We start from the raw sequence: 12,490 nt of genomic DNA, 5'->3' as shown, positions 1-12,490 counted from the left end.
CTGCCTTGACGTGACTTTGTGGCCTGGCGGGAAGGGAAGCGACGGAAAGGCCCACCTGGGCACCACTAGGCCCCGTTGTCATGGCGTTGGGGGGGAAAACAAAGCGTAAACACAGCTTCTCCAGCCCAGGGCTTGGCTGCAGCGCAGGGAAAACCTTCCCAGCCATCTTCAGAGATGGGGGTGGGGGGGTGGGGAGAGGAAATCCTTCCTCTTTCACATAAGCCTCAACAGCTGCATCTGAATAGGTCACCAAGGATCAGGGCCTGCATCAGGGGTAGTCAAACTGCGGCCCTCCAGATGTCCATGGACTACAGTTCCCATGAGCCCCTGCCAGCAGGGGCTCATGGGAATTGTAGTCCACGGACATCTGGAGGGCCGCAGTTTGACTACCCCTGGCCTACATGGTAAACCTTTTTTTAGAGGGGGGTGTTGAATATTGGATTTTCTGTTTCAAAACGTACACTATAATTTCCTGAATCAAAATTGCAAGCTGTTAGTCCATCGGGTACCTCTTATAGAGCACCCTTTCTCAGCTATATTGCCATTGAGAAACCCCTGAAACATTCTCTAGGCTTTGAGAAACCCCAGAAGTTGAGGGATCGTGCCCAATATGGTTGGGAAGGAGAACTGTGGACACGTCTACCCAGGGTCCCCTCCTCTTCCCACCCTCTTCAGGACCTTCAGTGGCCACTTTGGGAGGGGGGGGCAAATAGACATGACCTGATTATTACCTGATAAATGACTAAAAGTTGTTTTTTTTAAATTAATTAATCCCACTCATTCGGGTAAGCCAGGGCCGTCAAGAAATTGCAGGGTTTCATGAAACCCTGGTTGAGAAAACCTGCTATCAAACTATACATGCCCCACTCTTATATATATTCTACTGATGAACTACTTGACTATGATATATATTTTTAAATCAGCTGCCTCAGGAGGCGGTGAGCTCCCCCTCACTGGCAGTCTTCAAGCAGTGGCTGGACAGATACTTATCCTGGATGCTTGAGGCTGATCCTGCCTTGAGCAGGGGGTTGGACCAGGTGGCCTGGATGGCCCCTTCCAACTCTAGGATTTCATTCATTCATACATTCATTCATTCATCCGACTTATAGCCCTCCACTCCCACAAGGCTCGTGGCGGGTCACAACAATAAAACCTGCATAAAACCCCCTAATACAACAAAATCTTCTAAAAAAGCCGAACAATCCAACCTAACCCAAGCAATCCAAGTGGTGGCGACATTATACCACCTAGCTTATAACCCAAGGAGATAGTAAGAATCACTGTAATCATAATTCTAAAAGGGAAGGGGGGGGGTCTGATCTACTATGGAGGCGCCGGCCTCAACCAAAAGCCTGGCGGAAGAGCTCCGTTTTGCAGGCCCTGCGGAAAGCTGGCAAATCCCACAGGGCCCGCAGCTCTTCCGGAAGCTCATTCCACCAGGCAGGGGCCAGGACCGAAAAGGCCCTGGCCTGGGTCAAGGCCAGACGCACCTCCCGGGGGCCGGAAACAACCAACAAATTTAGAATCATAGAGTTGGAAGGGGCCATACAGGCCATCTAGTCCAACCCCCTGCTCAACGCAGGATCATAGAATCATAGAATCATAGAACCATAGAGTTGGAAGGGGCCATACAGGCCATCTAGTCCAACCCCCTGCTCAACGCAGGATCATAGAATCATAGAGTTGGAAGGGGCCATACAGGCCATCTAGTCCAACCCCCTGCTCAACGCAGGATCATAGAATCATAGAGTTGGAAGGGGCCATACAGGCCATCTAGTCCAACCCCCTGCTCAACACAGGATCAGCCCTAAGCATCCTAAAGCATCCAAGAAAAGTGTGTATCCAACCTTTGCTTGAAGACTTCCAGTGAAGTCAGAGCGTAAGGCTCTGCAGAGGGCATAGGGCGCGAGGCGGTCCCTCAAGTATGTGGGTCCCAGTCCGTGGAGGGCCTTGAAGGTTAAAACCGAAACCTTGAATCTAATCTGGCCAGCAATCGGTAGCCAAAGACGAGAGATTACTAGTCTTTCTCCCATCCAAGCACTACCCAGGACCAACCCTGCTTATTTCCTGAAATCTGACAAGACTGGTCTAGCCTGGGCCCTGATCCCTAATCAAGCCTGTGTATCTCATACTATAGTTATGATATGCACTTGCGACATGGAAAGGTTAAAAATAACCTCTGCTGTGCCAGCTGTTAAACCAGCCCCTCTAGCTGTTCCTTTACTATCAGCCTGACCTTCAATAAATACCAGACATAATCCCTCTTTACCCCACGCATCCAGTCAGTCAGACAGGTTTATTTATATGGTCACTGACCAGAATGTCAAGATTATAAGCACGATAAAACTTTGAGGACGTTAAAGTGATCAAAAAATTAAATGTTCAATATATGGCACTGAAAGGATTAAAATGGTAAGTATTTTGTATCCTCCTGGCAGGCTTGAATGACATGGATGCAAAATTTCGCTATCTAGAATGGAACTTGAGGCTTTTCATCTTGAATAATTTTTTGGTCGAATCTGCTTCTGTTTGGTATGGTTTCCTATCCAAGAGGGGACCAGGGGTAGTCAGACTGCGGCCCTCCAGATGTCCATGGACTACAATTCCCAGAAGCCCCTGCCAGCGAATGCTGGCAGGGGCTTCTGGGAATTGTAGTCCATGGACATCTGGAGGGCTGCAGTTTGACTACCCCTGCTGTATACCATGAAAAGCTTCAATTGCCCCATATTCACCTATTAAAAGGACGAGACATTTTTCTCGAAGCCAGTTAATAACCCCAAGGGAGAGAATACTAAGGACCCTGAGAATTTGGGAGAAAAACACGATCGATATGCTGGCAGAATCCTGTCTTGGGTTTGCAAAATTAAAATGCAAGGGGTTTTGGCCATACAAAAGGAAACTGGAAGGTGATTCCTTTCCAGAAGACAAAATCTTCCCTGCCAATTAAAACAGATTGAGATGGGTAGCCGAGTCAGTCTGTCTGTAGCACTAGAAAAGAGCCTCTTGTGGTGCAGAGTGATAAGGCAGCAGACATGCAGTCTGAAAGCTCTGCCCCTGAGGCTGGGAGTTCAATCCCAACAGACGCCTCAAGGTTGACTCAGCCTTCCATCCTTCCAAGGTCGGTACAATGAATACCCAGCTTGCTGCTGGGGGGTAAACGGTAATGACTGGGGAAGGCACTGGCAAACCACCCTGTCTTGAGTCTGCCATGAAATCGCTGGAGGGCGTCACCCCAAGGGTCACACATGACCCGGTGCTTGCACAGGGGATACCTTTACCTTTCCATTTTTAGCACTAGAAAAGAGCACAGGTTCAGTAGCAACTTAAAGGCTAACAAAATTTATGGCAGGGCAGGAGCTTTCGTGAGTCACGGGTATCTGAAGAAGTGAGCCATGGCTCCCAAAAAACTAATCTCCCCCAACTTTTGTTAGTTTTTAAGGTGCTACTGGATGCTTGCTTTCCTCTGCTGCTGATTCATAGGGATTCCCCCCCTGACATGGGTACCCCACGTGCAATCCCAGCGCTCACTGGGTGGAGAAAGAGAGCTCTGCCAGACCACAGTAACAACCACCCCAGAAAAAATTCCTGTTCTTGGGAGTCAGCCCAAATCTTGGGGGAAACAAAACAATGAGGTCATCTTGGAAGCTCACAGACAAGACCAGGGGAAGAGAGGCAGGGAGCAGGGAAGCCAGGACCGTCTGGCAGACCCAATTTCAGCCACGGGAAGCAGGAGTGTCTGCAGCAGAGTTTGCCAAACATTGCCCTGAAACCGCGGCATGGTGTCAAGGAGTCCGGAGAGCGCTCCGATTAACACGAGCAGCTGGTAGCCTGTGAAAGACTCTTCAAACAGTGGGTGAAATGGCATGATGCTGAATTTTACCCTTGAGTCCAGTTTGTCCTATTCCTGGCAAATAGATCTATTCCTAGCAAATAGATGGGGAAGAAATGGAGGTAGTGACAGATTTTATTTTCCTAGGCTCCAAGATCACTGCAGATGGGGACTGCAGCAAAGAAATTAAAAGATGCTTGCTCCTGGGGAGGAAAGCTATGGCAAATCTAGACAGCATCCTAAAAAGCAGAGACATCACCCTGCCAACAAAAGTGCGTTTAGTCAAGGCTATGGTCTTCCCAGTTGCAATGTATGGCTGCGAAAGTTGGACCATAAGGAAGGCCGAGTGTCAAAGAATTGAGGCTTTTGAACTCTGGTGCTGGAGAAGACTCTTGCGAGTCCCTTGGACTGCAAGGGGAACAAACCGGTCAGTCCTAGAGGAGATCAGCCCTGACTGCTCCTTAGAAGGCCAGATCCTGAAGATGAGACTCAGGTACTTTGGCCACCTCATGAGAAGGAAGGACTCCCTGGAGAAGAGCCTAATGCTGGGAGCGATCGAGGGCAAATGAAGAAGGGGATGACAGAGAATGAGGTGGCTGGATGGAGTCACTGAAGCAGTCGGTGCAAACTTAAATGGACTCTGGGGAATGGTAGAGGACAGGAAGGCCTGGAGGATCATTGTCCATGGGGTCGCGATGGGTCAGACACAACTTCACACCTAACAACAACAACAACCAGTTTGTCAGCTCTTGAGCTGCAGCGGTTTGCCTGCGATCCTTCTCACTGGAGATGCAGGGGACTGAACCGGCATACACAACATATGCCAGTAGTTCCTTTAAGACCAACAAAGATTTATTCAAGGCATGAGCTTTCGAGTGCAAGCACTCTTTGTCAGACTTTGCATATGCTGCCTAAGGAGGAATAGGCTGCCTAAGGAGGTGGTGATCTCCCCCTCACTGGCAGTCTTCAGGCAAAGGTTGGATACACACTTTTCTTGGATGCTTTAGGATGCTTAGGGCTGATCCTGCGTAGAGCAGGGGGTTGGACTAGATGGCCTGTATGGCCCCTTCCAACTCTATGATTCTGTGATTCTATGATTCTATGCTACAAAGGCCCTAGTCCGGCCTTTCTCAACTTTTTTCCCATTGAGAACCACCTGAAATATCCTTCAGGCTTCGAAGTAGTATCACCCCTGTAGTGATACCATTGGACAGAATATGGTTCGGAAGCAGGGCTGTGGACACGCCCACCTGGAGACCCTCCCCTTCCCACCCCCTCCAGACCCATCATTGAGCAGTTTGGGAGGGATTTGTGGGTCAACATGACCATATGTATTGTCATAGCATCCAATAAATGTCTAACAACTTTTCATCCAATAAATGTCTAACAACTTTTCAAAAAATATTTATTTAAAATTAACTCTCAACTATTCAGGAAATCCTTCCAGGGCCACCAAGAAAACACAGGGTGTCACGAAACCCTGGTTGAGAAAGCCAGTCCTATTGTTCTTAAATTTTGTAATCCAGTTTTATTTATTTGCATATTAAATTTCTAGCCTGCTTTCCTCCTTGGACTCAAGGCAGGTTACATATAAAAATCCCCATAAAGCCTCATCCTAAAAACAACACAATCAAAAAATGTACTAAGATGGCAAAGTCCCTCCTACCTCCTGCAGCCAACTAACCAGGGTGTGCTAGATATTATAGTGGGACTTGAGGGTGGCCCACTGATCTTACTAAACCGGCCTCAACCAAAGACCTGGAGGAAAAGCTCTGTTTTACAGGCCCTGTGGAACTTCGCCAGCTCCATCAGGACCCTCAGTTCTGGGAGCTCATGCCACCAGGTTGGGGCCAGGACTAAAAAGGCCCTGGCCCGGGTCTAGGGCCAGGGACCACTACCAGATTAGAAGCCACAGAGCAGAGTGCCCTGTGGGGGGCATAAGCAGACAAGCGGTCCCTTCCGCCAGGTCCATGGTTGAGGCCAGCGCACCAAGGAAGATCTGACCCCCCCTTTGGAACCATCCTTGGCGGCTCATGACATCCCATATTTCTACCCCGGAGGTAGTGGGGGGGGGGCGGTTTTTAATTGGTTTGTTGCATCACATCCTGGGGTTGTAGATTATATGATCTTATAAATTTTTAAGGGCATTTTTATTGGGGCTTTATGTATTTATATTCTGTAAAATATAAAAACCTAACAGGTAGGTAGGCAGGCAGACAGACAGACAGACAGACAGACAGACAGATAGATAATCTCTTCTCTTGAAAACTCTGCAGGCCAACATGATTAAGAGCGGTGGCTTCTAATCTGGTGACACTTGGCTCTTCACAGCCCTGAGAGTGCAGTTCTCCCAGAGCAGTCCTGTCAGAGCTCTCTCAGCCCCACCTATCTCACAGGGTGTCTGTTATGGGGAGAGGGAAAGGGGGTTGTAAGCTGCCTTGAGCCAGAATGTAGCAGTGGTTAAGAATGGTGGCTTCTAATCTGGCGAGCTGGGTTCGATTCCCCACTCTTCCTCCCTATGCAGCCAGCTGGGTGACTTTTGGCTACTCACAGCCCTGGTAGTTCTGTTCTCGCAGAGCAGTCTAGTCATAGTGCTCTCAGCCTCACCTCCCTCACAGGGTGTCTGTTGTGGAGAGAGGAAAGGAAGGTGATTGTAAGCCGCTTTGAGACTCCTTTGGGCAGTGAAAAGCAGGGTATAAAAAAACAGCTCTTCTTCTTCTAAGTCAGCTGCAACTCGATGGAATTTCCCATCACCAGTCTTATTTGAGTCCTACGGCGAGAAAGACAGACTAGAAGCGAAGCACGCCAAGAAATCAATAAGGGTAGCAGATGAGGCATCTTTTGTTTGTTCCTCCCCACGGAAGAATATACAGCCATGCAATTTCCTGTCTGGAATCTAAACTTGTAAAATTCAGGAACGGTTTGACAACTTTCTGGGTCGGGTCAGTTAGGCTGGCCTGACTGAAGATGTACCCAAGACTCTTCTGCTTTATAGGGCGAGGGAAGATCCCTAGCAGGAGGCAATAATGCTACTATTTATTTTTAGCAAATCTTATGTGCCGTCAAGGATCTCTCAGTGTTGGGAGATGCTAACAAAGCATCTAAAGGATGTTATGGTTTGCAAACCATAGTGTGTGAATGCTTCACTGCTCTGGTGTGAATGTTTCTGAGGCTGCTGGGTCTGGTTCAGTCTGTTCAAAGCACAAAAGAAGAGCAGGGCCAGCAACAGGGCAGGGAGGTCGAGGCCTTCCCCTCATAAGGACACAGGAGAGCCCTGCTGGGTCAGACCAGGGAGGGTCCATCCAGTCCAGCCTCCTGCCTCACACAGGGGCCAGCCAGTCCCTCTGCAGGGCCAGCAACAGGGCAGGGAGGCCGAGGCCTTCCCCTCATAAGGACACAGGAGAGCCCTGCTGGGTCAGACCAGGAAGGGTCCCTCCAGTCCAGCCTCCTGCCTCACCCAGGGGCCAGCCAGTCCCTCTGCAGGGCCGACAGTAGGGCAAAGAGGCTGAGGTCTTCCCCTGGTAAAACCTTCAAATGAGTTCTGCTGGATGGGTCATCTAGTCCAGCATCTTGCCTCACAGTGGCAACAGCCAGTTCTTCTAGGGGGACAACAGCTAAGTATAGAGGCCAAGAGCTTCCCCTGATATTGCCTGTTGACACAGGGATTCTGACAGCCTCTGAACACGGAGGCTCGCTTTAGTTACTATAGTTAGTAGCCACTGATAGACCTTTTCTCCCTGCATCTGTTTAATCCCCTTTCGTAGTAATCTACGCCTGTGGCCATCACTAAATCCTCTGGCAGCAAATTCCACATTTTAATCACTCTCCATGTAAAGATGTCTTTCCTTTTGTCCCTTCTGAACCTACTGCCCACCAGCTCAATTGGATGCCCGTGAGTTCTAGTCTTTCAGGAGGAGACAAAAGTTCCCTTTGTCCACTTCACCACCCTCCCCCTGGGGCATAATTTTATAACCCCCTAGCCTGTCCCCCTTTATCCTTCTCTGTTCTTTCATATTCTATACCAAAGAGTCCCTATATTAATTGTTGCCAGCCATTCAGTCGTGGCCAGCTCTTGGCCATCCCATGGCACAGCTGTAGCTGCAATCTTCAATGTCCCTTGGGCCAGTCACCATTCTTTCAGAGCTGTCCTTGCAGAGCAGTTCTTTCAGAACCCTCTCAGGTCCTCCTACCTCTCTGGGCGTTCGGCGGGGAGAGGAAGGGAAATTGATCGTAAGCCGCTTTGGGACTCCTCCGGGTAGGAAATATATATATTTCATATATATATATGAAAAAAAGAAAACAACCCAGCGCTGCTGTTCCTCCTGCTGCTGCTTCTCCGAGGGTCCCTGTGCCTTTAAGAGCGCCCGGCCCGTCTTTGAAGAGCCACATCGGACGGGTGGGCCGGCTAGCTTCCGCGCCGCGCCGCTCTTAAAGGGACAGGCGGCCTCTCGGGAAGGGGATCCTGGTGCCCCCGAGGTCCTGTAGTCGTGCCGCGGGAGGGGGGGCTCAGGCCAAGCGCGCTCTCGGGGCCCCCGCCCGGCTTTGGGCCGTCCCGTCGGCTCGAGGAGGGCTGGGCTGCGGCGGCTCCTGCGAGGGGAGGGACCCCGGAGGAGGCAGCGCTCCGTCCGCGCCGTTCAAAGCGAGCCAGGCGCCTCCGCCGCTGCCCTTTGTCCCAGCAGCGCCGCCCCTTCCTCGGGGCCACCCCCCACCCCACGGCGGGAAGCAGCGATGGAGCGGCGGACGCGCCTCCGAAGACCCCTCGCCCTCCTCCCCTGGCTCCTGATGCTGGGCGCCGCCAGGCAGGACTTGCAAGGTAAGCCCCCTCCCTACACACGCGCGCCTGGCGACGGCGCCTTGGGTGCCCCTCTCCCTTGATCGCCCCAGCAAGGGAAAGGTGCCAGTCCCGGCGCTTGGCGCGACTGAGAAACGCGCGGAGGTGATGCCCAGGCTCGTTCTTCCCCCCTTCACTGCTCGCCTGGCTCGCAAAACTTGGCCCTGGGCACCTCCAGAGAAGGGTGGCAGCGTGCCAAAGCCCCGCTTGGCACCCTCTTTCCCAAGCACCTTGGCATCGCCGCGCGGGGAGTTTGGCTGGTCCGGAGCATCCGTGGCCTTCGGTGCCTGGGAACCTGGCGTGCCCGTGGAAGAAGCTCCAATGTGCCCTGCGGTATCGAACCCCCGGGCATCCCGGTCGGGCATCCTTTTGCCCCCCACCCCACCCAAGATGCTTCCAGGGAAACGCAGGAGCAAGTCAGAATGGCCATTCCCCTCTCCTGGAGCCCCCCATCTCAGGGAACGGTATTCCAGGGTAAACTGCCCCTGAACGTGGAGGTTCCACGGCTTGGTTATCGGGACAAAGAGCCACCTGTGTCCCCCTGCCCCTTTTAAAGCCTTCTGAAATCTGTTCAGTGTTTTTGAAAGGCTGTCAAGCCGCGGCCCACTTACGGCGACCCCCGTGGGGGGACAAGAGACGTTTAGTGACTGCTTGCCATTCCCTGCCTCTGTGTGCCCCCCTGGACTTCCTTGGTGGTCTTTCATTCAAGGTCTAGCTGGAGCTGACCCTGCTAGCTTCCCGGATCGGAAGAGACTGGGCTGGCCTGTGCCATCAGGGACCCAGCTGGGCACACATCACTTACCTCTGGCAAATGAGGCTCTGGCTGGCACCAAGATCTTTTTAGGCCCCTTTGCAAACATAGGGGAGGAATTAAGCTCTCTGACCCCCTGTCTCGTGGCATCGCAGTTCACTTTAAGAGTTTGGAGAGTCTAGTCCAGGGGTAGTCAAACTGCGGCCCTCCAGATGTCCATGGACTACAATTCCCAGGAGCCCCCTGCCAGCAGGGGGCTCCTGGGAATTGTAGTCCATGGACATCTGGAGGGCCGCAGTTTGACTACCCCTGGTCTAGTCAATCAAGACCCTGGCGCCTTTTTGAGCATTGGCATCCGGGTCGCCCGCTCCGTTGAATTCCCTGTGTCGGCTGGCGCTGTCCTGCTGCCTTGGCCCCTTGGGATGGGGGAGGCAAGAAAGAACGGTTTCGTAAAGCCACAAAACAAGGTTGGGAACGCAACAAGGGCTTATTTGCAGCAAGGGCTGGATCGCATCAGGCCTTAGAAGTTGGCCCCAGTGAGTGTTTGCGTGGGAGACCACCAAGGATGTCCCGAGTTGCAACTTGAAAGCTAAACCACCTCTCTTCTCTTGAAAACCCTGCAGCAGGAGTGGCCAAACTGTGGCTTCCCAGAAGCCCATAGACTGCAATTACCCTGAGCCCCTGGGTTGGCAGGGGCTCATGGTCATTGTAGTCTGACTTGATGGTATTTTTCCACCTTCAACGCAATCACTTTCTTCCGTTTTTATATTTCACTGCTTTTCTCCCCAAGGGCACCCAGAGGAGCATGGAACATTAGCCACACACACAAACACCCCTCCATTTTATTCTCGTAGCAAGCTTGTGAGGTGGGTGACAGTGACTGGTGCAAGGTCACCGCGACAGCACCAGTGTTAGAGTGAGATTCGAACCCGGGTCTGCCAGTTCTAAGTCCTACGTGCTCTCTCTCTCTCTCTGCTGAATGTGGATCATTTCAGGACACCTCCAGCGCCCAGGTCACCCTGATCTTGTCGGATCTCGGAAACTAAGCGAGGGCAACCCTGGCTAGTATTTGGAGGGGAGGACCGCCAAGGAAGGCCAGAGTTGTCACGCAGAGGCAGACAATGGCAAATCGCTTCTGGATGTGACAAGTTGGAAGGGACCTCCTGGGCCATGTAGTCCAACCCCCTGCGCTATGCAGGACACTCACAACCCAATTGCTCATCCACTGTAACCTGCCACCCCCTTGAGCCTTCACAGATTCAACCTCTCCATCAGATGGCTCTCCAGCCTCTGTTTAAATATCTCCAAAGATGGAGAACCCACCACCTCCTGAGGAAGCCTGTTCCACTGAGGAAACACTTGAATGCTTGAAGATGGTTATCAGATCCCCTCTCAGGTGTCTCCTCTCCAGGTAAAGAGACCAAGCAAAAATCCAGGAACACCTTAAATGTGAACAAAAGTTTTGGCAGATATCTAAATAGGTGGACAGTGATGGAAGCTCAAGTTTTGCTTGTCCTTAAGAGCCTCTTGTGGCGCAGAGTGGTAAGGCAGCCGTCTGAAAGCTTTGCCCATGAGGCTGGGAGTTCAATCCCAGCAGCCGGCTCAAGGTTGACTCAGCCTTCCATCCTTTTGAGGTTGGTAAAATGAGTACCCAGCTTGCTGGGGGGTAAACGGTCATGACTGGGGAAGGCACTGGCAAACCACCCCGTATTGAGTCTGCCATGAAAACGCTGGAGGGCGTCACCCCAAGGGTCAGACATGACTCGGTGCTTGTACAGGGGATACCTTCACCTTTACCTTTAAGGGGCTACCGGACTCTTGGTCTCTCTTGACCTATCGCTGAGCCACGACCTTTCTTGTTTGACGCACATTCTGAATCGGGCCAGTCCAAGTCCCCCTCCAAGCTTGCCAAGGCGACCCTGCCTGCCCTTGCAGGAGTCATCCAGACCTTGTGCCCAGCGTTCTCATCACCTGGACTCCTTGCCAGCCCCGAGGTGGGCCCTGCCAAGTGGCCACCTTGGAGGGAGGATTTTGACATCCCTTCCCACTCCTGGTTGCTCAAACTGTGCATTGTTCATCAGGGAGGGAGGATTTCTGAAAACCCGTGCCAGGAACCAGGATCTGGGCTGTGTCCGTGTGGAATCTTATGGGTCACCACATGTTCTTGGAGAGGTCTGACATGAGGAGTTACGGAAAGATTCTTCCCTTCAACCAGGAGGAGACCACAGCGGCCTCCACAGCTCTGCTGGCCTCCGTGTACTTCAACGGGGCCAGTGTACGAAACCCGTTTTTGAAAATCTCAATTGTACTCCGTGGACATCTGGAAAGCCACCGTGTGGTCACCCATGTCCTAGGGCAGGGGTAGTCAACCTGTGGTCCTCCAGATGTCCATGGACTACAATTCCCATGAGCCCCTGCCAGCGTTTGCTGGCAGGGGCTCATGGGAATTGTAGTCCACGAACATCTGGAGGGCCACAGGTTGACTACCGCTGTCCTAGGGGAAGGGCAGGATGCAGCTGTGATCAGAATAAGTGCCTACATATGAAAGGATCTGAATACCCACATTCCAAACAGGGGAACATAAACATTTTGGAAGAACAGAGGTGGATCCATTTGAGGGCCTGTCTAATCCAGCCTCCTGGTTCTTCGTGCCCCTGAGTGGCTTTTCCTCCGTTTGTGGTAGACTGCCTCTGAACCTGTAGGCTCCGTTAAGCTCCATCCACATAGCCGGGTCCTCAACTGCATTCTGAGAATCCAATCCCCATTCAGTGGTAGACTGCCTCTGTACTGAGAGGGTTTCCTTTAATTATCTTGCTAGAATCATAGAATCATAGAGTTGGAAGGGGCCATAGAGGCCATCTAGTCCAACCCCCTGCTCAACGCAGGATCAGCCCAAAGCATCCTAAAGCATCCAAGAAAAGTGTGTATCCTACCTTTGCTTGAAGACTGCCAGTGAGGGGGAGCTCCCCACCTCCTTAGGCAGCCTATTCCACTGCTGAACTACTCTGACTGTGAAATTTTTCCCCCTGATATCTAGCCTATATCGTTGTACTTGAAGTTTAAACCCATTACTGCGTGT

The 12,490-nt window shown here is 51.8% G+C and overlaps 1 protein-coding gene across 1 annotated transcript in view; it reads left to right on the top strand.

The window, feature by feature from the left end:
* The first annotated feature begins 8,214 nt into the window (after positions 1-8,214).
* The window catches only part of THBS3 (thrombospondin 3), a 52,171-nt gene continuing 47,895 nt past the window's right edge, over positions 8,215-12,490 (top strand). Inside the window, exon 1 of the mRNA XM_077322303.1 lies at positions 8,215-8,642. Coding sequence (XP_077178418.1) covers positions 8,558-8,642 — 85 coding nt within the window. The 5' untranslated portion in view covers positions 8,215-8,557. The remainder of the gene's footprint in view (positions 8,643-12,490) is intronic.

The sequence above is a fragment of the Paroedura picta genome, chromosome 1 (assembly GCF_049243985.1).
Source record: "Paroedura picta isolate Pp20150507F chromosome 1, Ppicta_v3.0, whole genome shotgun sequence".
NCBI classification, from domain to species: Eukaryota; Metazoa; Chordata; class Lepidosauria; order Squamata; family Gekkonidae; genus Paroedura; species Paroedura picta.
This window is presented reverse-complemented; position numbering and strand designations above follow the sequence as displayed.